This window comes from Vidua chalybeata, chromosome 4, assembly GCF_026979565.1.
Source record: "Vidua chalybeata isolate OUT-0048 chromosome 4, bVidCha1 merged haplotype, whole genome shotgun sequence".
Classification (NCBI taxonomy): domain Eukaryota; kingdom Metazoa; phylum Chordata; class Aves; order Passeriformes; family Viduidae; genus Vidua; species Vidua chalybeata.
Window position 1 is genome coordinate 23112753 of NC_071533.1, and position 27650 is coordinate 23140402.

At 40.7% G+C, this 27650-nt stretch overlaps 1 protein-coding gene across 2 annotated transcripts; it reads left to right on the forward strand.

The window, feature by feature from the left end:
• The first annotated feature begins 107 nt into the window (after positions 1 to 107).
• Positions 108 to 27635, forward strand: METAP1 (methionyl aminopeptidase 1). Of its 2 annotated transcripts, XM_053941343.1 has the most exons (12): positions 112 to 870; positions 10849 to 10900; positions 12922 to 13034; positions 14415 to 14475; positions 15685 to 15776; positions 16502 to 16585; positions 18102 to 18240; positions 20766 to 20897; positions 23313 to 23456; positions 25602 to 25667; positions 25836 to 26013; positions 27416 to 27635. In XM_053941343.1, exons 1-11 carry the CDS (start codon positions 751 to 753, stop codon positions 25994 to 25996), a joined length of 1164 nt encoding a protein of 387 aa, XP_053797318.1. In that variant the 5' UTR covers positions 112 to 750; the 3' UTR covers positions 25997 to 26013; positions 27416 to 27635. The 2 variants fall into 2 exon arrangements, with proteins under 2 accessions (XP_053797319.1, XP_053797318.1); XM_053941344.1 differs by lacking the exons at positions 25602 to 25667; positions 25836 to 26013; positions 27416 to 27635 and adding an exon at positions 23905 to 24419 and having other exon boundaries at positions 108 to 870.
• The last annotated feature ends 15 nt before the right edge of the window (positions 27636 to 27650 follow it).

Genomic DNA, 27650 nt, shown 5'->3' on the forward strand with positions numbered 1-27650 from the left:
TGACTCTGCAGCCTATTTTTCTAATTTTAGTTACTGCCTTACTGAATATTGAATTTGTGATGGTTTTACCTGGACTAAAAATAGAGCAAAAGAATTGTTATAAACCACACAGACAGACCTACATACCACAGCCCACACTCCATAATAAAGAAGATATGCCTGGAAAATTTCTTGTACAGCCTCGCAGATGAAAACTGCAGGAAGTCCTAACTCCATTAGAGTTGGAGGGGACCTCTGGAGATCATCCAGGCAGGGTCACCCAGAGCAGGTGACACAGGAGTGCGTCAATGTGGGTCTGGAATGTCTCCAGAGAGGGAGAGTCCATGACCTCCCTGGGCAGCCTGTTACCCTCATTGTAAAGAACTTCTTCCTCATGTTCTGGTGAAATTTCTTGTGCTTTAGTTTATGGCAGTTAACTCCTCATCCCGTCACTGGGCACAACCGAAGAGTCTGGCACCATTCTCCTGACACCCACCTTTGAGACATTTATGAGATCCCCTCTCAGTCCTCTGTTCTCTGGGCTAAATAGGCTAAACACCCCCTTTACTGTGAGGGTGGCGAGGCGCTGGCACACGTCGCCCAGGGAAGCCGTGGATGACCCGTCGCTGGGAGCGTTCCAGGCCGGGTCGCATGTGGCTTTGAGTCCCCGGAGCCTCCTCCCTCTCCCCCTCCCTCCGTCCTGCTCTCCCCGCCCGCCCCAGCCGGCGGCAGCTCCGGGCGGCGGCTCCTCCCCCGTGGCCGCCCGGCAGCATGGCGGCGGCGGTGGAGACCCGCAGAGTCTGCGAGACCGCCGGCTGCAGCAGCGAGGCCAAGCTGCAGTGCCCCACCTGCCTCAAGCTGGGCATCCAGGGCTCCTACTTCTGCTCCCAGGTGAGGTTCCCCGCGGCCCAGCCCCTCGCTCGGCGCTCCGGGCGTGCGGCGGGCGCAGGATCCAGCTCCCCGCGCCGGCTCCCGGCCGCCCGGGCCCGGCCCGGCGTGCCCGGCTCTGCCCCTCTGCCCGCCCGCTCCCGGCCAGCCTGGGGCAGCAGCGCCCTGCCAGGGACCCCGCACGAAGTTCCCCTCTGTTGCTGGAGCCGGGGGAGCCGGGCTGGCGGCCCCCGGCGGGGCGGGAGCCCCGTTTCTCCTCGTGGCCGCGGGCGGTGCGGGACCTCAGCGGCACTAAAGCGCAGCCGGAGCGCTCGTGAGAGGGTGCACGGATGTTCCTCTGCCTGAAGGTGTGGGTGGTCCCTGTGCTCCCCTTAAAAATAAAGGCTTAGTGAGACAAAGTGAGGACATGCTCATCAAATTCCAGCGGGTGCGTTTCCCTGCCGGCGTCAACTCTGGAGCTTTGATAGACACCGGGAGACTTGTTGCTCTGAAAACAGATTTTCTTTAAGTTATGAGTTTCTGTGAAAATTATTTGATACTCTTCCTTTTTTTTTTTAATTATTCCCTATGCATTCCTAACTTTTTTTTTCCCCACGATGTTCTTTGATGTTCTGCTCTGAGGGTGCCAAACAGGAAGGTTCAGGTTAGGCCACATGTCATAGAGCAGTCAGCTCCCACATATAAATGTGAGAATTGAACGTGTTCTGTGGGCCACAGTGGTAACAGAGTGTGGTCCTTCAGTAGAAGGAGCAGTCTGATGAGTGTTGAATGCGTTTTTGGTTTTGGTCTTGTTTGGTTTTTTTATTAACTTTCAAAATGTGCACTGAAATACATAACCTAATCCTTTGAACTTTTTGTTTGTGTAATTCTGTCAAAATCAGTGAGGACGTGTGTGTTTAGTTCAAAGATTAACACTGGCTTTCCTTGTCAAAATTGTAATTCAGAGTAAAGTCATTGAGCTTTTGTGGATAAACATAAGAAAATAATTCAGTCACATCAGCTTGATTAATTTATTAATTGGGAAGAAATTTTTTCTGAGTCAGGTTGTAGGCTGATAGTTATGGTTTGCACAGGACTAGGGGAGAATTTCCCACGTGCTTGTGAAACACCCACTGCACAGTTTATGGTACTTTCCCCTGAAGTCTCTGTGCCCTGTGCTGGGAGTCTATGCCAAATTAGAGCAACTGCAAATCAGAATTGGTCTGACAATTCTGTATCTCTAGTTCCTACGTGGTGCTTGTGGTTAACTTCTAGGATTTGCTCTGAGTTTTACTGTGTGTTTTGACATGCCTGATATGAAATCATAAATGCATCATTGGTATATACAAATATTGGTTGGTGATGACAAAACCATTTGTTAAGAGAACAAACAGGCCGATGTGAAGAGTTCCAGTTACATCTTCACTCCTCTCCTTCCCATCTCTAACTCAGCTAATTCCATATGGGATGCAGAGAGTCTTGTTTTCTATATACTGAGTTTAATTATTTGGAAATATCTGCTGCTATTGTTAGGAAGAAAGGGAATTGCTGTAAATACTTCCTGGCTTGTTAAAGTAGGATGCTGGATAACTGACTACATGCTTGTAAAACTGTCCTGCCTAGAAAATGAATAGTGAACTGGGAATCCCAGTCATCTAATTTCTGAGTGACTCGGGGCATGTTGTGCCTTGCTGTGCCAATCAGGAATGTGGGTAAGCGCACTGAAGGTGCTTTGGAGGTTTTGGGGCAAGCTGTTACAGAGAAGGACATTAGTGACAGCCTGTTACAAAGACGTGCAAGAAATGTCATGCACAGAGAGAAGAGTTCCCATGTTCATCCTGTAGCAAGGACCCTTAGCCCCACCACCAGTATCCTGGGTGGGGCCCAGCATGGATGGAACTGTCCCGAGGCTCCAGCTCTCCTCATCACCTGGTGTGTGCCATGGAGGAGATTCGCTGCAGTCCTGCCCCGGTGTCTGGCAAGCACAGTCAGGAGGGTAGGTGAGGTGCTGCTGACAACCTGGCTGCCTCTTCAAATAAGCACATGGCAGGTGAAGGGCTGTTATTTTCTCTGAACTTCCAGCAAGTTTCAGCTGACAGCAGTGGACTGGTTAGCATTGGTGAAACTTTTCTGGAGTTCTCTCTTTGATGGTTTTCTTTCCATTCTGGTCTTACATGCATAAATGCCTCCTAGATAAGCTAGTGAGTGGACCTAGGATGTTACTCCATCTCACAGCACAGGCTGAGTTGTAGCTGGCTTGGTGCTATTTCCTCCCTCTAGGGATGCACGCTTCTACCCTTTCCCTTAGGCTGTCCCTGATTCCTTGGTGAGCCACTTCTGAGGTCTTCAGAGTTTTCTTTTAAATGGAGGAAAAGCAGTTGCATTAATTGTTCTGGGGTTTTCTGCTGGTTTAGCACTGCAGGGTCATGAAACCCCTCAGGAGTGTGCTGCCACTGTGGCCCAGTTTAGCCCAGTCATAATGTCAGCCTGTCCTTATGGAATGCACTGGTATTAGCCAGGTGTGTGGGTGCTTCCTTTGGGCTGAGGGTGGATTGGGAGCCACAAGCTGTCTGACATCTCCTTGACAGGTAAAAGCATCTGTATGGGCATGGACACCAGGTAATTAATCTGCTTGGAAGTCTACAATGGCTTTTTCAGACAGCCAAAACTCCAATCAGAGCTAAAACCAAATTTGTAGGAATTTATTTTCTCTAGTGCTAAGATTAAACAACAAAAAATTGTGAACTGCTGTAGGATAGTAACCATGTGAAGCCATATGTTTGGATTATAAGTTACTAACATATCATTTGCTAAGAAAAAATTGATATAGGACTGAAAGGTATAGGAGGTATAGGAAGTATAGGGCTAAGAATCCCAGTGTAGTGTGGAGATTGGTTAAAAATTATTTTTCATGACTGCACATAGAGAATTGAAGTGAACTTTCCAAGTAGATTGCATCAAGACAATTATTTCCCTGGTAGATTTATCATTTGTGTTTCTCCTTTCCTGGAGAAAGGGTGTTATTCTGGTCACTTATTTTTTTCTCCCTCTCTGCATCAAAATGTATGCCTCAACAACATGCCCTGGAAATGCTTAGGCTGGAGTAATTTGACATTCTCTGAGATTTCTTTGAGCTAACACTGTTTCCTCTTTGGCTACTGGGCACCTTGGAAACTGGGTACAGCTGCTAAATAATAGTTGTGCTTGTGAGTCATGGATGGAAAGGGGGCCATGTGGCCGGGTTCTGGCCTAGCAGGGAGGTTTTGAACTAGTCATGGAAACAAGGTAAAAATGTGGTTTAGCAGCAGAGAAGCTCTTGAGGTGGTGTGTTGAACCCTGGCTTGTTTTTTCCCTTTCACTTCAAGGTGTAACAAGAGGATCTGTTCTGTTGAGGGATTCTGTCTGCTGTTAACCCTTCGTAATATTTTAGGCTAGTAAATCAAGTACTCTCACTACCAGCTGTCTTTTTTCACTGTCTTGTGTTCTTTTTTTTAGAGACTTACTGCAGTGTTGTGTGTGTTTATCATCTTATGGTAAGATACAGTAATTCAGTCTATCTTCTGAATGTGGAAATCACACACATGTCCAGCATCACATCTCAGGTGTAGAGTTTCTCTTGCTAAGATGAATTTGTTGTTGTGAAATCTGCTTTACAGATACAATCACTTGCGTGTACATTGTGCATAATATACATAAAGAGTTTGTGTTTAAGAAGACAATTTGCATTTCTTTTATGTCTTCTACAAGTGGCTGAAGCACAAAGAAGTGGAGAATAGTGACTGTTCTTGAGATCTCCAGTTACCATTATGAGCTTCTAATTGTGAATGGATCACTTATTAGTGATTTTGTGTTGCTTTCCTGAAAAACTCCCTCTTTCAGACTACTTATATAAATGTCTTGGACAAAACAGAATAGGTTTACTGTGGTGTAGACTAGACACTGGTACAGGGCCATTTCTCCAGCCAAATTCAGAAATACCTAATTGTAGACACTTTCTGGAAACATTCTCTTACTCTGAAGTCAGTGGCCTTTGCCATTTTTGTTTCTCTGTGGGTGGTGGCCAGGGGTTGTATCCTAATAGTAGTCATAACTTACACAAGAAGAAGTGTTGCCCCTTCCTGTTTTGTGTGCCCTTGTGCTGTCAGCCCCAGGTGTATGAAGTGGTCTGGTTATGGAGTCAGAAGTGAGGACAGGGTTATCTGGTGACTCTGCCAAGTGTGTTTTATTTGTTTGAAGGGGCAGCAGTTTCTCTGAACTGTACAGTCAGGGGCAGTGTCTCTCTTGCACTGGTGGGTACCTCCCAATGTCTCGTGATACCTCTTAATATCTGAGGTGGGGTATGACTTGTTCAATTCCGGTGACAGGAAAGAAATGCTGTTTTGTTCTTTCAGCGAGTTTATACACAATTTACTGCTTTGAGTTTATATACAATTTACTGCTTTCTGGAAGGCACATTTGCACTGACACTTGGCCCTGGGCCCTTGACAGCTTTGGATTTTCAAGGTGACAGTAACTGGTGAAAAATTGCGGACCTGAAGAGAAGATTGTTGTCCCGTCTCCTGCTTGCTGTTTCCTTTCACTGTCAATGTGCTCAGGATGGGGAGCAGGGAGCACTAGACCTAGAGGAAACTATTTTTTGTCCTCTCTCATATCAGACCATAGGACATCAGTGCAGTGTTTTGTCCTTGGTTCACTGTTCTTTGTGCCTGAAATAGGCTGAAACCAGCTGCTTGGATTCAACTGCAGCACATAAAAGGCACTCAGCTGGTATCATCTTCTATAAAATCAGATTTCCTTCATCAGGAAGCTGACATTCTCAATTGCCTATAAATCACCAGGAATACCTGTGTCTGATTGTTGGTGAAATATGAAAGCTGAACCCTCATGACTTTCTGAAAGTAGAACTTCAAACTCCTGTAGGCACTGTAGGCAGACTTGCTGAGCTGGTGTTCCATGTACTGACAGGATAGTCCATAGTCCAGTTGGAATTCCTCTGGTCCATCGTTCCTTCACTACTCTCAAAAATCAGTTGTATATTTCTGTAAATCTGAAGAGCTGTCCCTTCCTCGAAGGGCTTGGTCATGAGGAACCCAGCAGTCTCAGGGTAAGATGAAGTCTTAGATGAAGGAGAAAGTCAATCAACCCTGCTGACACCAAGGTTCTGCATGTAAGTACTTCCCTTGGAGTTGAAGACACATCTTCTGAAAACACATACTCGAGACTTCTGAAAAACTGACTCTTCATGTATGCTGCTTAGGCTATTTTGGGGATTTTGTACAGAGTTTTTCAGACTGGAGGCTGTCTCTGTGGGCTCGTACTGCCCTAGAAGGATTTCAGCATGCTGAAAAGAGTCAACTGTTTCATTTAACATCAAATGTATTAACACCTCAACAATCCTGTACTTATGGATAAAATGTGAGTTAATCTGTACTGTATTTAATATATATATATATATATATATATATATATATATATATATATATGTATGTATTACTGATAGCCTGATATTAAGCTAAGTGCTGTACTTCAAAGGTTTTTTTTGGTCTTCTGCTTTGCATACCTTTAAGATATTTGGTTAAAAATGAATTCTCATTTTGCAAAATTACATGGTCTCAGGTTAAGCCCCAGACAGTTTTACATTCTAAAGGACATTTGGAAATTCTGTTAAAAAGATTGCTTAAAATATATTTTTAACTACAGTGTGCTGCTTGGCACTTGCAGTTTGTCCATTGCAGTTCAGGATTTAATGACATGCAAAGAGACAGTCTGTCCTCACAGTCTTGATTCTGACTATCTTTTTTTTTTTTTTCTTTTTTTTTTTCTGTGAAGTAGATATTTTTTGAAATTCATCACAGTGGCTCTAAATGATGACCACAGAGGATGGAGGCGGTAATTCTGTGGAAGCTGGGCACAAGTTGGAGTGCTGACAGAGGGGTTGCCAGAGCTAACTTGAAATGAGCCTTTCTCATGCTAAGGCAGTTCAGAAACACAGACTATCAGCATATCTTGAATTCTGTGCTGTGATGTCTGCATAGCTTCCTGGGCTTGGCTATCATAGAGTGGCCTGGCTTGGAAGGGACCTTAAAGACCATCTAGTTCCAACCCCCTGCCACGGGCAGGGACACCTTCCACTAGACCAGGTTGTTCAGAGCCCATCCATCCGGGCTGTGAACACATCCAGGGATGGGGCATCCATGTGTCTGAGTAGCTTATTTAAATCTAATTTGTTTATATCTGTGCTATACAGAGGTTTGTAGTGTAGTAATATCCTAATCTTGACTGAGCATCCTTTTCTCCTGTGGAATTTGCAATTGTACTTTTCCACCTCTTAATCAGATTGTATGCATACGTGAACTGAACAAATAAGAAGCTTTCTGTTATTATTGTAAAAATGACGATAAACATAGCAGAGTTTTTTCCCCTAATTACTTCAATAACTATTTTAAAGGGTTTTGTTCTTTCAATGGTTGATTATAAAAAAACCCTTGAGGTATTTGGTAGTGATCAGTGTGTTCACAGTGAAAATGCACCATATTATAAAACAAACGCTGCTATGCCACATGATTCTCTTGATATTGGGCGAGTCCTTAAGGTAAAAATAATTTTCAGAAATAAGACAGCTTCCACAAGGAGATCCAAAGGGAATCTTTTCAAATGGTAATGCTGGTTGTGCCTTTGGTTACCTTTTGATATATTCTGATGAACACTGGGTTGAACTTGTCTCTAAACACAAAACCTGTGGGATTGCCTTAAGAATGTCCTGAAGCAGAAATGTTGTTAAAGGTTTCAATATGGTGGCAGCCTCTGTCTAGAATACACATTTACATTTTTCTTAGAATAGTTGTACCCAGGATTGCCCTAAACAAGTCAAGGATTACCACTCTGCTTTTTTTTTTGTCATACATTTGACCGCTCTCCTTGTACAGTCCTCTTCAGTGTTTCCATGTCTATCTTGATTGATGTGTAAAAGTCACATGCAATAAAAAAGAAAAATGCTTTAGGTGAGAAGGGTGGGGATATTAATATCAGACATGCTAATTGGGTAATGTAGTGCTTGAAGTGAAACCCAGGAAGTCTTCCAAGGAGCTTGAAGCCAAATTCATACTGTTCCTGTGTACTTTCCCCCTGAAGGTATTTAATGTTTTAAAATATACCCATGCAGTGTTACATGTTTCTTTTTTCACTGTATCTGGAAAAAGAAAATATTTATTTTCTTCATTATAATATTAAAAGTCACCTTGGATATTTTTCCCTGGATTTTGTTTATTTAGTCATGGAAAATTTTCTATCCTGACCTGGGTAGGGCATAGGAACACAGAAGAATTGTTAAGAGACAGGAATGGCAATAGCCAGATTGAAGTGGATGTGTCAGGAGAAGGCTCAGAAAAGCATAAAAGGTGTCAGAAAAGCATAATTTCTCCAGAAAAGACTCCAAAAAGTGGTCCAGATGGAAAGAAAGAGGAGGTTTCTTCCATAGATTGTCAGAAAGTCTGCAGTATAGAAGGTGAGGGTGTTTGCAATGTGCAGTGGTGCTTTGGGAGTGCTTTGTTGCCAGAGCTATGATTCTTCATTCTGTGAGGTGACAGCTGCCATATTTTTATGTGGAACTGCCAAGGCAGAGCTCTGCAGTCATGTGCAGTGTGGTGCTTGTGCAGCAGGTTGTTGAATATAAATAATTTGTATGTACCCGGTAAGTCCAGTGCTCACAGGAAGTGTATGACTGATCCTACACAAAATAGATGGGCTGTAGGTGGATGTGCAGCATGTCCTCTAAGTGTCTTCCAGAAGTGTCAGACCATGGCAGAGAGACTGATGGATTGAACAGTGCACTTGCAACAGCCCCTGCTCACAAAAACACTTTGGACGTACTGCGTGTGCCTGTTGCAGTTGATGGATGTGCACATGGTGCAGGTGTCTGGGTTGTGTCAGGCTACAGCAGCTTTGGAGCTGTGCCCCAGGAGTTCTGGCAGAGCTACTGCTCCTCTGGAGATAGAGGGCAAGTAAAATCTGGGAAACATGTTTGGGAAAACTTAGGCATATGGCAGCCTTATTCAGAATCATCTTCGGTTGTCCACAGCTGCAGGAAATAAAAAATAAAATGGGGCCTCTCAAGTTATGCTACTGTCCCTGGTGCTGTGTTTGCCGAGGTTTTTCTGGTTATGGGCCAGCAGAGGGGAAAGGCTGTTGGTGTAGGACAAAGCAAGGGCATTGGAGAACATCCCCCAAAAATTCATGGGAAAGCAGAGAATGAACTACAATCAGTAATTGCCACAGCTGATGTATGTATTCCTTCCCCAAATACTCATTTATATTCAAAAAAGTGGATTCTAGGTTTGCAGACTTGGTAGCTGCTCTAAGTCCTTAGCTGCTTAGTCCTTCTTCTATGCTTCAGAACAAAGACCTCGTGTTTGAAAGGGAATTAAAAATTTACTGGTTCTTCCAGTGTCCTTGAAATAGCATTTTTAGATTTTTTTTTATTACTTTCTTTCCCCTAAAGCAGGCCTCAGTTAAAACCTCTTCCTTTTTCTCCCAGCTCCCCAGCAGAGAACAGTGCAGAGCAAAGGTGTGTGTGTGTGTGTGTGTGTGTGTGTGTGCAGTGGGTTATATAAATGTGACAGTAAAACCTTGGGCTGCTGTTGGAAGTGACGTTCTCTCTGGTCATTGGAAGTGTTGATTTCCTGGCAGTGCAGTCACTCCTGGTCTGGTGTGTGAGGTGGCACAACACAACGAGCTGCTGGTTCTGGTCATGAGGGGAACAGCACACACACAGCAGGGTCTCTTTGATCGTAGGTGTGCTTGTGCACTCACTGTACTGTGTGTTTGTGGGTTGCAAGACTAATGAGGGAGGAGGAAGAAGGTGGCTCAACAGGAGCAGACTGCTCAGAGCGCTCAAGAGCAACCCTGAAGCAAGGGTAGAATGTTACAAGCTGGGCTCAGTTTGCAGATGTGTTGTCTTGGACTGGTTGAGTGTTGTATACTTTAGGTTGAATCAGTTGTTGGCTCTGGATGGTAGTTTTACAGTGATGATTCAGCATTAGTATTGTTTCTCCTTAAAAAGAAAACCAGTTTGCTTCCTGCCTCTTTCTTCAGAAATTCAGCTGTAATTGTCAATTATTGGAATTAGCAATTTCTTAATGGATGTTTTGAGTGCACATAGGCATTGATTTAGAATTTCTGCTACAAACCCAAGTAATTTGCTAATTAGCACCTTAAAGGATCACCTTTAATGCTGCCTTCTGCGGTTTTTCTACTTAAATCTCTTTTTTTTCATGTCTTTTCTTCTTCTTAGTCCTTCTTTATTCTCCAGCTGCTAGTCATTTCCATCTGCCCCTTTGCTGATTCTTTGTTCCTTGCATGAACTTGGGAAGAAGAGAAAAGACCAAACTCCTCCACAGTTACTCTTTTTTTGATTTCCATTTCAACTTTCTCAATATTTTTTTTCGATTTCCTATTTTCACTCAGTAGCCCTCATTTCCGCCCTTTAGTCTACTTCATTAGCTCCCCTGTGGTTGTGCTAATTGGCCTCTGTTGCTTTCCTGTCCTGGAGCGGGAGGCAGAAGGGATGCAATTAGCAGGAGGAGATGGCTTGTTGGAGTCAAGGGAGGACCTTGCTGCTCACTGCAGCGCTGTAAGATCAGGTACAGAGATAGACTCTGCTTCAGCCAACCTGCAGCCACCATGCTGTTTAGTTACTCACTGAAATGATAAGGAGTCAATAATACATAGGATTATGTCAGTGTGTTTCACTGCCATGGGTGTTTTCTGTTTGGCTGTGCTTTTTCTGCCTATTCTGATTCATAAACTTTTGAATGTGATATTTTCTATTGCTAAGACTAGCACTCACCAGCAGCATTTACTGCATATTGCTGCAAGGGTTAATAAAAACAGTCTTCCAGTTTTCTTTTAAAATACATTTGCTTCTCTATTTTGTCACCTTGGCATGTCTGTCCATGCAAATACTGCTTAAAACATGTATTTATACATTTTTGTTTGCAATTCTAGGAATGCTTTAAGGGAAGCTGGGCCACTCACAAGTTACTACACAAGAAAGCAAGTAAGTACATTACTTTTTAAAATGCATTTTCATATTTCTTTGAATTGGTTTTGTCCTGTGCAGTAAGCTCTAGGTAGCCTTGCTTGAGCTGGAGATTGGACCAGATGGTCTCCAGATGTCCCTTCCAACCTCAACTGCTCTGTGCTTCTCTGCCCAGGAATGGTATTGCGTTTTTTTCCAAGATACCTGGCACTGGGTGATGCATATCTGAAATTTTGTCCAGTTCTCAACAATCTAAAGCTCTGTGTAAAATGTCAGAGGCAGAGGTTCACAGCAGTGTTTGTTTCTGTTCACTTTTCTCTTTACATGAATTACTGCTTGAGCTACATTGCCAAGTATATGAACACAGAAAGAGGGATGCTGAAATAAAGAGCAAGGAGAGTAATAAATCACTGTTGTAAGGCAGTGTTCCTTCATAGCATTTTGATGTCTAATGCAGTCAAAGGCAGTACAGTGGGAAAGGTTCTTGCAAAGTCTTTGGGATTAGATACTTGCTGGAACACAAATGAGTCAGAGTGCAGCTGTTCTGTACATTTTTGGGAAAAAAGGGAGAATGCTTGTGCACATGGTGCAGCCACTAGTAGAGGATGTATCATAGCTAGGATTTTGCTGAGTTCAGTTCAAGGTAGTAAGAGTGACAGCCGGTAGCTCTAGCACAGAAATACTAGGAGACTGGTAGATTCTACCTTATATGAGTAGTGAAAATAACCCATAGTTTAAAACCAAAGAGAGGGCAGACCTCAGTTCTGCCCCCTTGACTCTTCCCTGCCACCACCCTGCCTATCTTCATTACGCCTTGCTGAAAGGGGAGGTGGGATTAAAAAGTGATATGGCAGAAACTCACATCCACAAATAATTTACCTCCTTTCCTAAAACCCAATAAAGCTTCTTTTTCCATGATAAATGTTGAATGGCAAATAGGTTGCAGTAGTACAGATAATTACAAATGTTTCCTTCCTTCTGCCTTCCCAGTGTAGGGATCTAATAGTTCACACATGGCTTCTGCATCCTATTAATTTGGGTGAATATGAACAGCTTTGGACTTTTAAATTGTTATTTCTCAGTTTCATCTGAACTGAATGTCATTTGAGCAGATGTCTCAGATGCCAGCCACAGAGGCTCTGAGGAACTGCCATTAAGGCTTGCAATGACAGACCTTTTGCTACCTCTTCATCCTTCTGAGACAAAAAAAGAGAAAACAAACAAATTATCCAGCTATGAGTTAAAGATTAATGTTACCGTGCTCTTTCTTAACCCTTTCCTTCTCTTTCTGAGTAAGTACTTTTCCTTTTGGTATTGCTCGGGATCTGCTTGTTTCAATCCTTTATGTAAACACCTTCAATTTGCCCTCATAGGAATGTATTACTTGTGAATCATTGGATCACGTCAGATGTGAATTTCACAAGGTTCAGAGAGCTGAGAAGCTCCAGCAGTTTGGGACCATCTCCTAAGGTGTGAGCACTGCTTGTCCTGAACTGCAGAAGTGGCAGGACCTGCACTCTCTCCATCAGCTCTGGAGGGGTAGCAGCCTCCATGTGTTGAGCCTGACAGTAGGATGGCCTCCTTTCCACCTTTGGATGGTCTCCTTCCCACCTCAGGTCATTTCAGTCACTGGGTGCTAAGGGAGATCACAAGAAAGGAATGTTCCCCTGCAGTGCAAGGGTGTTAATTGAAGGGATACTGAGTGCCTCTGTAGAAACAGGCTTTTTCCCCAGGAATGAAAACAAGCACTGCATTATAAAACTACAAATGAAGAACAACTTAATTACTACACTTCCTTTGTGCATTCAGTCCTGACATTGCCCAGTTTGGTGTTGAATAGGGTAGGAAGAATGTGAATTTGGAATGGACAATACAAAACGATAACTCTACTTACACTTGCATATATCAGTATCCGAAATGCCAGAAGGAGTCAGGTCTAGACTTATGTACTTGTAAGTCACTTTCTAGACCCCCTCAGTTCTCAGTAGGACAGATTTTGCTGCTGCAACTTTTTTTCCCCCTTTTTCTTATTTTTTCAGAAGATGAAAAAGCTAAGCGTGAAGTTTCCTCCTGGAGCCTGGAAGGCGATGTTAACACAAATCCCTGGTCTGGTTATCGATACACTGGGAAACTCAGGCCACACTATCCACTGGTAAGCAAGAGGTGCCACTACTCCTGCACTGCTACATTCTGTAGCAACTGATGGACCACTCCTGACCTGATGACCTCACACATTTTTGCTGAGAGAGAAGAGCTTCTTGATCTGAACCCGATGGCAAGGACATGCATGGCTGTCCTTATTGTGGTTCATTTTAGTTTGACTTGTTCTATCTCCTGTTATATTGATAATTAAGGGAGTGCCTGTGAGCATCAGTAACAGGCTTAAGCTCATACCTTTTGGATGTACACGGTGACATTTATTCTGCAAAATAGCTACCGCTAATTCAGATGGTATCTCCCAGCTGTTTATTGTCCTCACCTGTTATGGAGCAGTCTGTTTCTAAAAAGTTCAGGTGAATTAATTTAGAATTTAAATAAATGGTTTTATATTATATTATGTAAGTGGTTTAAAATAACCTGGTGAATGAACTGGTGAACAGGTGAAAGAACAGAGGTTACAGTAGTCTCCTGCACTGGAATGGTGAAGAACAACAGAGGTCAGTAAGATCTTTGGTTGTGAAAGGTGGGTTTAGAAGATGATGACATATAACTGTGTGTGTATATGTATATATATATATATATATATATATATATATTACACACACACACACGGACATACAGACGTAACTGTACTTTTAAATTGGTACAAGTTTGTACATGGAGTAAGCTGAAGTTTTTTTTTTTACAGCAATAATGGTATTTTCTCGACATTTGTCTTTTCTAATTGGCCTGTGCTAGAAAAGCTGCCTGAGTGGCATCCTCTCTCTAGTCTTCTCCATGTTACAGGCTCACTAGAGAACAGATTAGCTGAGCCTGAGCCCATGTGTGTTTGTTAGTGTTGTTGGAGAAAAAGGTGTTTGGGACATTTCACTGGCTAAGTAATTCAGTTGTGTTACCTCTGAACATTGGCTTTTTTTGTCTTGTGACTGCTGTGAGACTGATGCTAATGAAATTACGGATTTTAACTAAGGTGATGATTAGAAGTAGCAATCTTGCTAAAGAGAAGAGGGATGTATTTGGAACCAGTGCATTTGCAGTCTGGAAAGCAGCAGAAAAAAATGCTACAGTAAGGCATAATACATTGTAAAACCAGTTTGACTCACTTGACAATAAAAATTTGATTTTTACAAAGCTGTGCAGTTGGCTATTAGAAGTTGTATAATATGGTAGCAATAGAGGGTAACAGCAGAATGTCTTGGACTGAAACTTGGAACTTTTGGAGTGTTTGCATTCTTTGCAACTTTTTCTAAATGGACTTAGCCATATTTCACATGAAATATTTCATATTGTATTTAATTTTGCTGTGTGACTGTTTTTGTGACTATAATAAGTGTTGTTGCAACCTAACCAGCTTTGCCTGTGATTTATTTAGACGCCAACAAGACCTGTGCCAAGCTATATTCAGAGACCGGATTATGCTGATCACCCACTAGGTAACATGAAACAAATGACAATTTTGAGTGTTATGTTTGCTCTGTATTTTCCTTTTCATTGGAAAAGCCTTTAAAACATGAAGGACATGCTGGTGAAAGGAACCTCTTTTATCTATTCTCACTTTACTACTTCTCCTCAGTAGAAAAAAATCAGTAACTTACTGATTTTTTTAAAAATCATGGTTGCAAGTATTTCTTGGAAGTCCAGAGTTTGTAATGGGTTGTCTTTCAAAGGTCTACAGGAAACTAAGAGTTAATTTGGTTTTGGGGTTTTTTAACATCAAACATACAAGTCCTAGTTCTGTTGCTAAATTGATAACAAACAGCAATCAGTTGACTGTCACAGATGAATTCTACTAAACCATTCTCTGTGGCATCAGTGTATCTGTTGAACATGTATTATTTTATAACAAAGCCAAGAAAACCTTGCAGTATGCAACCCCAAAAAGAAAACTGGTGTATGAATTCCAGCTGTTTTTGAACAGAGAGAGAATGCATTCAAAATTACTTGCTTATTGGATTGTTTTGGTATTTTCTCCTTTTTATACCAGTATTGGGGCTTTGCATTTCCCCAAAAGGCTGCTATAAAGTCTGTTAGCAATTTTTTTTTTTTTACTCTTAAGATATTCCACAGTTATTTTTCAAAGAGTTTAAATATTAAAACAACACAAAAGACTGGATTTTAGGGAGTTGCTCATCTGTAAAGCTGAGATTACAGAGATTTGAAGAGCTATGAAGAATTTCCATGATTTTGTCAGGTGATTTTTGCAGTAGTATAACCAGACATATTCCCAAGCTTATGTAACCCTTTATGACTGTTTTAGATCATAGTTTTTGCTAATTATTTTCTAAGAGCTGCTGAAAAGTGCTTTTCTGTGAATAAAACAACTGCCTTGTCAACCTGGTATTTAAGTTTGTCTTTTGACTAACTGGACACGGTGGTTTTACGCAGTAAGTGAATGGGCTTCCTGAACACGTGCGGCACTATGGAATTTTGGAAGACTTATGTATTCATATTAGTCTGAATAATGATGATAACGCTATGGCTTGGTGGGTTTCTTTCTTTAGGCTGTGATGAGAAAGTCTGTACTTCTATTGCCCTTGGTAAGCTAAGGCAATTTCTGGATTCGATATGTGTAGTGATCATCATCCTATACAACATGTTTTTTTTTCTTTCTTTTTTAAATCCTCTCCCTTTTTTCTTTTCAGGAATGTCTGAATCAGAACAAGCTTTAAAAGGAACCTCTCAAATAAAAATACTGTCATCTGAGGATATAGAAGGGATGCGAGTAGTGTGTAGGGTAAGGGGGTTTTGATTTTTCTTGCAAGGTGCCTTTATATTCTTTAAAGATCTCTAATGATTTTTCCACTTTGTCACAGCACATTTGAGAGTACAAACTTTCAAACCACTTTAGAGCACTGAAAAATAGTTTGGAAAGCTTGATATTTTCTGGCTTTTTTCCTTCTTGTGACCCCAATTCCCAGTAAAGTATTTTGCAAGCAGAAGGATGACTTTTTTCTGTTTCCTGCATTTTTTATTAGTAGTAAGACAATCTCTGCCTGACACGTTGTTTCTGTTAAGAATATGTTTTATAGTGCATAAATGAGAACTTTTTCCTCTCCTGGAGTTGGTACTAAGTAAAAACTAAAAAGCAGAACAAAGCCCCATCCTTAACAATTTCTGAAAAAGAGCTGTGCAATTGTAATCACTTCTTGTGCATAGAGTCAAACTTTAAAATGCATTTAAGTAGTCTGATTTAAGATTATGGCATTCAAGAAAAATGTGGTCCAAACCTTAACTGGGGTATTTTCAGCTCTCACAGAGGTGGCTGAGGAAATGACCTGCAGGCATCTCAAAGTCTTTCTAGAGCCCAACTCCACACAGCTTTCCAGTGATCTCAGTGTAGCTGTCAAAAGTGGGTTACAAATCTTGCAGAGAGTAGTCCTGGCCTATTTTAAATCAACTAAATTAAGCCAATAGATCAATTTAAAATCTGTTTTAAATTTTGAATTGGTTCATTTGCAGCTTGCTAGAGAAGTATTGGATGTTGCTGCCATGATGGTGAAACCAGGAGTAACCACTGAAGAAATTGATCATGCTGTCCATTTAGTAAGATTAGTTTATTATTCTGCTGGTGTTTACAAATGTTTTTTTTTCCTGTCTCTTTATTTTTAAATTATTATTGTGTGCTTTTCTTTGTTGCATAAATTCCATTTCTTTATTTCAAACTGTTTCCCCGTTTGAAGCTGGTGGGTAGTGCAGATGGCAGAAATGTGCTACAGTGCAATGGTAGGTTCAAAGTGATTTAGGAACTCCTGGGCCTCCTCTGTGTCAGTTGCTTCCATATTTCTGGCTTCAGATTTCTTCTAAGTTTCTTCACCTGCTTTCTCAGTTAACATTGTGTTTTCTTTCTTCTAAACCCTTTTTGCTCCACAGATACCATTATATAAAGAACAACATATGTAGGCCATGGACTTCTTGTACTCTGGTTGGCTAAGACATGTAGAGGAGAAAGTTAAATTATTTATGATTGGGAATCAGAACTGAGGTGCCTCAGAGAGATCTGAAACAAGATGTTTGATACAGTCTGACAAAATAAAGCTGCAGTCCAGTGAAGTGTTTAAAAAACATGCTCAAGAATGCTTCCTGCCTTAACTATCCATAGATACTTAAACTGTTTCATTTTTTGCTTTGCTGTCTTCTCTATGAATCGTGTGATCTGGTAGTTGAGACTACTTCTGTGCATTGTGGGAAAGGAAACAGTTTTGGTATAGTTAAGTTTGTTAGAGAGCTTTCTTTTCATCTGCATCTGCAGCTGTTGAGCCAAGATTGTCTGCTTTCATTAGGCTGGAGACTTCTGTTGAACTGCATTAAACAGTTCAAAATTCTTAAACATCAAACTACTACATTAAACATCAAATTACTTGCTTAGGCAGAATGTCTAATATGAACAACTAGTAGTTAACATGGAGTTACCCCTCCTTAACAATTTATGGAAACTTTGGCAGGTTGTTGATACTGACTGATATCCCTAATTGGTATTTTGCAGTTTTAAAAGCAGTATTATTTTATTGTTTTTTTTAATTAAAAAAAAAAGTAACACAATATTTTTTTTCAGTACTTTGCTCAGTATGTCACAAAGTGTGTGTATATATGTGTAAGTATATATTAAATGTGTCAGTTTTGCAAAAATACAGAAAGGTTATTACAGTGCAAGGGAAGCAGCTTAAGGTTTTAAAGCTGGGGGGGAAATAGTGCTAAATATTATTTCGCTTAGCTTGTGTGTCTTGCAAAAATCTTGGACTGGGCGCTTAAAAGTGGTAATTGAAAATGACTTTTTAAAACAGAGTAAATATTACCATGCATTGTTTCAAACCTGAATATCTCAGCATTTGCAGTCAAACATGAAAATTAGAAACGAAATTAAAGTAGCTCTAATTTCTTCCTGGTAAAAAATGGAAGTTATAACGAAGACATTGCCAAGAAATGCTCGAATAATCTCATTTTCTGGGATCATTGCTTTTCAGCCCATCATTCTTACTGTAAAGCTGTTGCACATGTGTTTTTTACAGTGTTTTTTCTTTGTACAAAACTTACTAGTGTAAATTGTATTTTCTCTGTTTAGGCTTGTATTGCAAGGAATTGTTATCCTTCCCCTTTGAATTATTATAATTTTCCCAAGTCATGTTGTACGTCAGTGAATGAAGTGATCTGTCATGGAATTCCTGATAGGAGGCCATTGCAGGAGGGAGATATTGTTAATGGTAAGTGTTGTGAAAATTAACCTTCAGCATTTTTACCTTGTGTGCACTTAAACCATGCAGTAAGGTGAGGCTTCAGAAGCAGGCAACATCATTGGAATAGCTTCTTCAGATAGGCCTTTGTTCTCATTTACCTCTGCTCTTTACATACCTTAATGAATGTATTTATTTAATAAAATAATTTCAAAAGTTCAGTCCACTTTAAGAGCTTTATAATTCTTCTGCCCTCATCTGTGCATTAGTATAGTGCTTGAGTATTCCACTTGTGAGCTAGATTCCAGTTGTTCCAGACTGTGTATATATAGTGAATAAAATGTATATTGAATTATTCAACTGGATTAGTTCCACATGAATTCTTGATTAGATGGCTCTAAATTCTTACAATTTTGCTATGCTCATGATGATTATGATGATTGTAAATGGTCCTAATGTGGAGGCATTGTATAGGTGCATGTTACCTTTTTTTGAGCATCTCACAGCCTAACAATACCAGCTGCTTTTTGTTCTTGGTACTCAAGGTGCTTAGGCTTTCTTGGGTGGTGAGAGATACTTTTATAAATTATTTGACCATATCTTGTTTTAACTTTCATTTCTTCTTAGTTTGGCAATAAAAATTAATGACACTTTTTTTGTACAAACATTTACACCTTTGTTTATTGCACTGGTTTGCTTTTCTCTTACCTGTAAATAAATACACAGAGTATGCTAAGGTTTGACCTACCTCTAGAAGCAGGTTGTAATCTTTTTAGATTATCAGATATTTAATACATATTGGTTTGTAATAATAGCTACTAAGTCTACACCTCAGTGGGCACCAGCCTTTTCAGAACAAGTCTCATGATTGCTGCCCCTGTCTAGGTAAGGTGTGGTCGGTTGAAAGCACTGAACTTGTAGGGTACATGTAACAATCTATGCCAAAGTTCCTTTATCTTACTTTAATTTCAAAGATTATGCCTTTGCACAGCTCTTTATTATTGCCAGCTATTCTGGCATTGCTGGAGTCCAACCTAAGAAGCCCAGCTCAGAGAGTCATGTTTTGGGTTGAAAGGGACCTTAAAGATCATTTGCCTTCAACCCTTGTGCTGTCGGCAGGGACACTTTCAGCATAAACCAGGTTGCTTAAAGCCCCATCCAGCTTGGCCTTGAACATTTCCAGGGATGGGGCATCCACAATTTCTCTGGGCAACCTGTTCCAGTGCCTCACTACTCTCACTGTAAAGAATTTTAGTTTAGTACCTAATCTAAACCTACTCTATTTCAGTTTGAATCCATTTCTCCTTACCCTGATCCTACATGCTCTTGTAAAAGTTCCCCTCCATCTTTCTTCTTGGTTTTAAGTCACGCCAAAGCATTTTCTTTTCCAGGCTGAACAATCTGAATTATCTCAACTTTTTCTAATTGAAGAGATACTCCAGCCTTCTAATCAGCATGGTTGGCTTAATCTACATGGTGCTCTCTGCTATTTGTGTGCCAAGGCTGTACCTCAGCCCTAGAGATCACCTGTAAGAGGCTTTAGTTACACCTTTGTCCACATTCCTGCACTTGATCAAGCTTGGAGGCTTCTGCTTTCATGTGATGAGAAAGAACTGGGCTTCTTTTCTGTAAAGTATTGGCTCAAAAGCCTCTTGAACAGGAAGATGAAAACAGTTTACAAGGAGGGATAGAAAAGGTACCTTGGAGGGAATGTACCCAATGAACAACTAAAAGGAAGCATCCATCTTTTATTTTATTTAAAATGTTTTAGCCTGGAAGGCATGCCAAAGTCCAAAACAGGTGTTTTGAATCACAGGAACATGTCATCCAGAAGGTACTAGCAAGTGATGTCTAGTTGTTGACACCAAAGTGTGTTTTCTGACATCTTCCTATCAAGATCGTATTGGTCTCTCTCAGCAGCTTATGTATGAGATTCCTAAAGTATTATCATTCACTACAGTTCCCTTCATGACTGTTTACCTGTGAGAGGATTTGGGTGTGGGTTTCTTCATGAATAGCAGAGCAATAACTCTTCTAGTGGGCTTGGTGGTCTAGTACCAGCTGACCGACAAAGACTTAGAAACAAATGTTCCCGTTCTGCCATAGCAAGACAACTTGATATGCAAAACTATGATTACATACCTTTTAAAATTTAATTTCCCTCATAAGTGCTAGAATTAATTCTGAGAAAGTGCTGTAACCAGGTAAATCACCATGGAGCAAAGAGCTTCTCTTTCTCATTTTTGTATTTACCTAAAAAACCAATGCTAGCTTGCTGTGTCTGTGTTATGTTGTCGGGGGATTTTTTTCCTCCCCCTCCTCCTTTTATTTCATAAAATCAAACTGTTCACCAGTGCAACACTAACTTATTATATAGAATCTACAGGATAAGCACGAAAGAACTGATTATGCTGGAAGAGTTTTCTTAGGGAATTCTTGTGAAGTAATCACTTCACAATTGGAATCCCCCATTTTTACGTGTCTGCTCTTTCACCAATAAGAGGCAGGAAGTGAGGAGCGGAGCGCTAATTCCCCGTGTCTGCTGTTGTTTGCAGTGGACATCACCGTCTATCGCAACGGCTACCACGGAGATCTGAACGAGACCTTTTATGTGGGAGAGGTGGACGAGGGTGCCAGGAGGCTTGTCCAGACAACCTATGAGTGCCTAATGCAAGCCATCGATGCAGGTAAGACATGCCTGCAGCATGAAGGCTTTGGTTCTCAAATGTGCTTGCTCATGTTGCCACTGCTCAGAGTGACTTCTGGTGCAGCACACAGAAGCACTGGTGTGTTGTCACCAGCTGATGATGGGTGTTGTATAATGCAGTGATGCTTCAAATGGCACAGTTCTGTGAGTGGTGGCTGCAACTGCTTTTTAAATGTGGGCTGATGAGGGAAATGTATGTGATGCTGGGCTCATATGCTGATGATACTGACAGGGAAACAGCCTTTTTGTGGTCATTGATGACTAAGACATCCTTGATCTGAGTAACTCAGAGACTGTAACAAGCAAATTATGTTTTGGAAAACCCTACTTTTATAATTTGTATGGTGTTGCACAGTGAACTGGTAAGGTAAAAACACTGTGTGAACACCTAAACATATCTCTTTAGCTCTGCCAAACCTGATGGTTATTTCATAAAGCCAGTTATGAGCTCTTGATTTTCTGTGGGAGTGTGCCAGAGAAGACAGATCTGTATCTTCCAGTACCTACAGAACTTTTAATTATCTTGCTTAGTTAACAGGGCAGCTGCATCAAGATATAGAATGAGATAGAAAGGTAGCTGCATGTTTAACTTGAGAAAACAAAAGAAGAATTTCTTAAGTCCCTGGAAATACTTGTATCTTACATACCATATGTATCTTTTATACCCTGCAGCTTCTTAAAATCCCCATTATAATTTAATCACTTCTTGGCCTCTAAAGATTGAAGTTTAGGGTGCTATATATAGTAAGGCTTTAAACTTGCATTTAATGAAAAGTAAATGTAAATAAAAGAAATTAAAATGAACACTGTTCAGGTTAATAATTTGGAGATAGCTAGTCCAGTTGAAAAGACAAAAATCCATAAGATTTATGTCTTGTGTATCTATTGTGTGATCAAGAAAATACTGCCAGGTTGAGCTGTGAAGAATAGAGATTTCCTATTTATGTGGGATTGCTGTTCTGAAATGACCACTTCGTTTTTCAGAGCTAAACCAGAACAGTGTGTATCCTTGGTCCTGTACTTTTTTTTATAGCAAGTGTTACATGTGTTGTCTCTTATCCTTTGTATCCTGGCTTTGATGTAGAAACTGTGACAGAAATTTCCCTGTGTTCGTTACAATGAGATTAAAATTCTCACTGTAAGTCTTTTTTACCAATATTTTAGATGCTGTGATGTGTTTTAAAGGGTTTTAGACATTGCATGTGAGTAGGAATTCTGGCAGCTAGTGTCTCAGCTGTTAAAAGGGGGTCACCTCTCCCCTCTTTAAATCCTTTTTATGTTGTGTTGTTGGACCAGCAGAGCTGTAGCTGGGAGAGGAGAAGAGAAGCAGAGAAGGAGAGGGCTCCTTCCTCCATTGAAATGAGTTGCACCTGCTGTCAGGCCCATACTTCACAGCTATTTAGCACAAACACAAGAGATTAATTTCTTACCCACCATGTCCTTTTTTAATTTTTGGAGAAGCATGTACATTCAGTAATACAAGTTTCTTGTTATTTTCTGTAAATTCAGCTTTGAGGTTTCAGCTGTAGTAGCTTACATTAGCAGAGAATTGAACTAAGCTTTATGTGAACTCTGCTTAAGATGGCTCCACACAATCACACATCCGGTTCCTGAAGGAACTGCATATATTCAGGGAGTTGGGAATAGTCATGGAAAAGCTTGGTATTTTGTTTTAAGGGGCTCAAGGTTGTTTTTGGGATGAATCTTCATTAGCTGAATGATGAAACATTGTTGCTTTTATGGTGTTATTACTCCCTTGTCCAAGTGCTCAAAGTGAATTTCTCACACCATTTTCACGTGTTTAAAACTCTCTTAACTTGTAAGGCTTCCTAAAGGGATTGTCAAAAAAGTTAAACCTGAATATGAACATTCTTATTTACTATAGCATTGTCACTGAGAATCTTGTCTAAGAGTAGAGAAACCCATTTTCCTTGTATTTATTTTTCTAACTATCAGTCCTTTGTGTGCATTTTTCACATAATAGAGGGATAAGTGTATATTAAAATACAGTTCCTACATTCATTGCAAAAACCACTGCATCTCAGGGTGTGAAAGCTCACCAAGTACTTTGAAAGTCCTTTATTTTTAATTTCAAACTTTGACATCCTTTTAATGTGAGCAGTTGCATCCATGAAAGGAAGAAAGTAGTATTCTTGTGAAAAAGGCATTTTCTTCTGTCTCTCTTGTTTGTTTTTTTTTTAACATGAGAGAGTTTCCTCCCTCTCTCAAGTTACTGCACTCACATACATAGTCAGTGGATTAAGTGATCACAGGAAGTTGCATATTGGAACAGGTGGACACACAAGCCATGAGTGCTGCAGAGATGGTGTTTGATGGTTAGTTGTGTTGAAGGAAAGCTCTCTAAATTCCCTTCTGTATCTCTTTAATTTTGCAGTAAAACCCGGTGTTCGGTACAGAGAACTGGGGAACATAATTCAGAAACATGCTCAAGCAAATGGATTTTCAGTGGTTCGGAGCTACTGTGGGCATGGAATCCATAAACTTTTCCATACGGCTCCTAACGTGCCCCATTATGCCAGTGAGTATTCATTCCCTTTGGGCTATCCTGTAGACAAGTGATTTGCAGTGAATGCACCCAATTTACTTGAGCCATCAAGCTGGCATTTTGGCACTTGAGAAATAACTTTTGTTTTTTAACTCTGGACCATAGCATACTTTATGAACCTGTGCTTGCATTATCTGCCTGCACTAATGATTAGTCTTAGCTCTCATCCGTACTGGGTAAGTGCTCAAAAAGTTTTTGCCAGAATTCCCAGCTGAATTCCCTTAGACATTCTTATCTGACGTGAACTGCCAAATGTTTCTCTCCTTAGAAGTTCTACACAAAAGCTTACTGCCATTAAAGATGCAAATAAAAAGCTCTTTGAATAGTATAGATGGGTGTTGTGCCTGAATATGGATCCTGTTTCTTTCACTTTCCTTCATTTGAATGTTGTGATTTGGTACTTCTGAAAACTTCATCCTAGTGTGTGGCAGAGGAGGAATGAACATTGCCTCAGTAGTGGTAGTCTTCGGAAATGTCCTTGGCACCGTAACAATTTTTCCAGCAAGACTAAGAAACAATATCCACAGAGGCAAAGGATGGAAGGTGAAGTGCAAGTAGACAACTAAGGGCAGAGTAAACATCATGAAGCAGTGATCAACAGTTCACACTCACTTCAGCTGTAAAGCTGCCCTGATAATAGGACACTTATTTCCTCAGACCTCACAGATGTCTCCATCTTCCCATCTCCTAATGAGCTTTAACACATGTTATGGTTATAGAATATAGTCCAGCGATTCCTGACTTTCCATGTCATCATTTCCCCAAGTTATTTTTTCTGACAACAGAGAAAACCTGTTAATTGCAGGATAAAAGGGTATCAATTCCTGGTATGTACTTTTTGTTGTGTAAAATGAAGAAAATACGGATTATTTGGAGTTGGAGAGCTTTTTATACCAATTAAAATCCAATCCAAGACAAAGGAAATTTCTGTCTTTCCTGGTTATTTGGAACTTTGAACTTTTTTTTTTCTCATTGGGCAAATATGTGTGTTCCCAGAAAGAAAGATGCTGGGGGGGGGGGGGGTTCTGGTATTTTTAAATACAGAGTCACAGCAAAAGCAAATTGGAAAGATCTGAGGGACTTAAAACCTCTTGGAGAAAAAAGAATGCTGCTGCTTATTTCTAGCCTACTATGAAAGCAGTTTGAAGGGCAAAAAGATAATTTTCTAAGAAAAATGTTCTGTTGCTGTTGTGGCAGCTTGATGTCTGAGATTTTTAAAGCCTCTAGGTGATTTAGACAGTGTAATAAATTAACACAATTAAAGGTTAGATGGGGGATGTAAAATGAATGCAAATAGTCTAAGCAGCAAAGTAGCTTGGAGTTAATGGTTCCTGTGCAGTTCTGGAGTTTGTTCCAGCTCTCAGGCTCAGTTATATCTGAGCTGCGCTGTCCTTCCAGGTGAAACAGGACAGAGGAAATGGGCTGAAGCCTTTCTCCGGTCAAACTGCACTCCTGGAGTTTTGCTGTCCATCAGTTCATGTGCCTCCAGATAAGCATTTTTGGTGCATTTAACAACAAAATGTTCCTGTGTTGTTGTCCTGGATGCCTCAAAATGCTCTGCTATTTTATGTTAGCTAATGAACACAGCATTATCACTCTGACACTGCTATGACCCCATTATCCAGGGTAATGAGGGGGCAGTGTGTCTTTCATAAATGGAATCATGGGATTACTTAACCACTGTCACATTTTGACCATTTATTGGAGCTAATGGCTCAGTGCAAACAAGGAGATTCCAAGCCTTCTCTGAATATCTTAAGTGCTTCTTACTTCTGTTGTTTTTTAATTATGGTTTTCCATTATAGAAGTGTGCAGAAATTACTGTATTATGTTTTTTCAGTGTTTTTGTAGAACTAGAGTTGAAATTCCAGTTGTTGGAGAGAAAGACAGCAATTGATTTTAAGCTGCTTGAGTAAGTATTACAGTGTTGGTGAATGGGGAGAAGGAAAGAGCTAAGGGAAATCTTTATGTATACATAAAAATGGAGAAGTGAACAGATCATCTCAGAAGGACTTTTCTGACTTTACTGTGTTTCTGTTGCATTCTGTTAAGACAAGGATTGGTTCATTTACTAAGATGGTATTCTTTTTTCTAACTTGAGTGTTTATTTTATTGCAGAAAACAAGGCCGTTGGAGTCATGAAGCCAGGTCATGTATTTACAATTGAACCAATGATCTGTGAAGGTGAGCAGTTTAGCAGTAGAGTAAAATGATTACTCTCCTTTGCTCCTAAGTAGTGATGGAACAGGATGCTGGTTCTATCCTGTAGAGCTGATAGAGTTTTCATTTCTCTTTGGGGGACTGATACCTGTTATTTAAAAACTGGCAAGAAGTGATGCGTTCTGTTTTCAGGTGGCTGGCAGGATGAGACCTGGCCCGATGGTTGGACTGCGGTGACGAGGGACGGGAAGCGCTCGGCACAGTTTGAACACACACTGCTGGTCACAGACACAGGCTGCGAGATCCTGACCCGCCGCCTGGACAGCATTCGCCCCCACTTCATGACCCAGTGATAGTCCACACTGAGCAGGTGCATCAGAACGAGAAATATATATATATTTTTTGCCCCTGTACTATGCATTTTTTTAAGAGTACAGAATAGAAAGATTTCACCATTTACTTTGTTCTTGGTGATTGTAGATAAGAGGAATATCTTGAAGAACCTGACCCAATGTCTGCAAAAGCAGAGAAGAATTTAAAGTATTTCCTACTTTCCTCCTACCTACAACACTTGTGCTGTACTTTCCTTTTTTCTTCAATTATCTCTTTAGCACCTTTCTTCCAATTAGACCCACAATTGCTTCTGTTGCTGCCATGATATTAGCTAGAAAAGTGTGGGTAAGCTTTCCCACTGGGACTTGATATTTTCGGATCCAGGTTTTTTTGACCATTTCAGCGTGTCCTGTCACTCTTGGTTTGTGAGTGGCACCTGAGATTTTAAGCATTTCTTATTCCAAAGACTTGCTCTTACTTCTGCAGATACTATTTTGGGCCTTGTTTGTTTATCAGTTGAGAAGGGGCAGAAGGGAGGAAGACATGCACGTACAAGAACGGGCTACCTTTAATTCTGCCCCCATCTCGCTGCTGGTGGTGACTGCCACTGTGGGTGGCACACTATGTTAATGGCAGGACTTGTTTCTCTTGCTGGAGATTTGATAGGATGGGAAGTTAACAAAGTCTGTCTTATATGCAGCTCCCTGGAATAAGCTGCTTTTTGGCAAAGCAGTACTTGCAGGCAGCCTCCTGCACCAAAAGCCTGGTGAAGCTGATGTATCAGACTTGCCTAGGTAAAGGAATGAAACAAGAACCAAAAAGATCCCATGATTCATGGGATCCCTATGTCTGTTAACTGTGGGGCATTTTTAAAAAGTACATCCACAGTAGCTGTGGGGGATTGGATTTGCAAGACTTACAGTGAAGTATCTCAAAACAAGTCTGAGTGTGTGAAAATGAAACATGTTCAACACTTTATTCATTTTCTTTTGGTAATTTTTAAACGGGTCGTTTTCTTCCCTCTCGGTTGAGTGAGTTTCAGGCTTTGGAAAGTCTTAGGGGGGCAGCCATGAAAACTGATCTTTTCTTCCTCAGACGGGTATAGAGTGGGCAGTGTTGGTACATATACCCCTTTATAGTTTGTTAATGGGTCATGGTGAGCTAGAAACAGTTATGTTAAGGAGTGTGGATTGATTAAGCCTCTCTTTTCTCTACCCTTTCTTTTTCCATGCCCATTTACCTTCCATCTTTGGTGTCTCTGCTGAGGGAATTTATTTTTTCTTCTGAATTGTAATGAAAAAATTTTCAGACCCCATTGTAGACTTCATCTTACACCACTGTAACACAAGAAATACTTAATCCAACATAGACATTAAATCATACAATCATGGGCATAAAATACACCTCTTACAAAATGTCTGGTGAATTTGTTGCCACAGATCCAAGAACATGAAGTGCTGCATACCCTTGGCTCGCTTTGGCACTGCAGAATTTAGGTGGGGGAAAGGGGTTAGTGCTTCACAGAACTGGACTCGTCTACTTCCAAATTTGCCAGAAAACATCTTCTCTGCCCTGAGTGCCTCAGACCTCTGTTGCTGTATCACTGCAATGTTTTCATTTATTCTTGTTTTAATTATGCAGTAAAGTGACCTGAAACGATGCACAGAGAGCATG

Coding starts and splice junctions, on each gene's coding strand:
- METAP1 (XM_053941343.1), top strand. CDS start 751: ATGGCGGCGGCGGTGGAGACCCGCAGAGTCTGCGAGACCGCCGGCTGC. Junction 14,476..15,684: donor TTATGCTGATCACCCACTAG/GTAACATGAAAC, acceptor TTTTCTTTTCAG/GAATGTCTGAATCAGAACAA. Junction 23,457..25,601: donor TAACGTGCCCCATTATGCCA/GTGAGTATTCAT, acceptor ATTTTATTGCAG/AAAACAAGGCCGTTGGAGTC.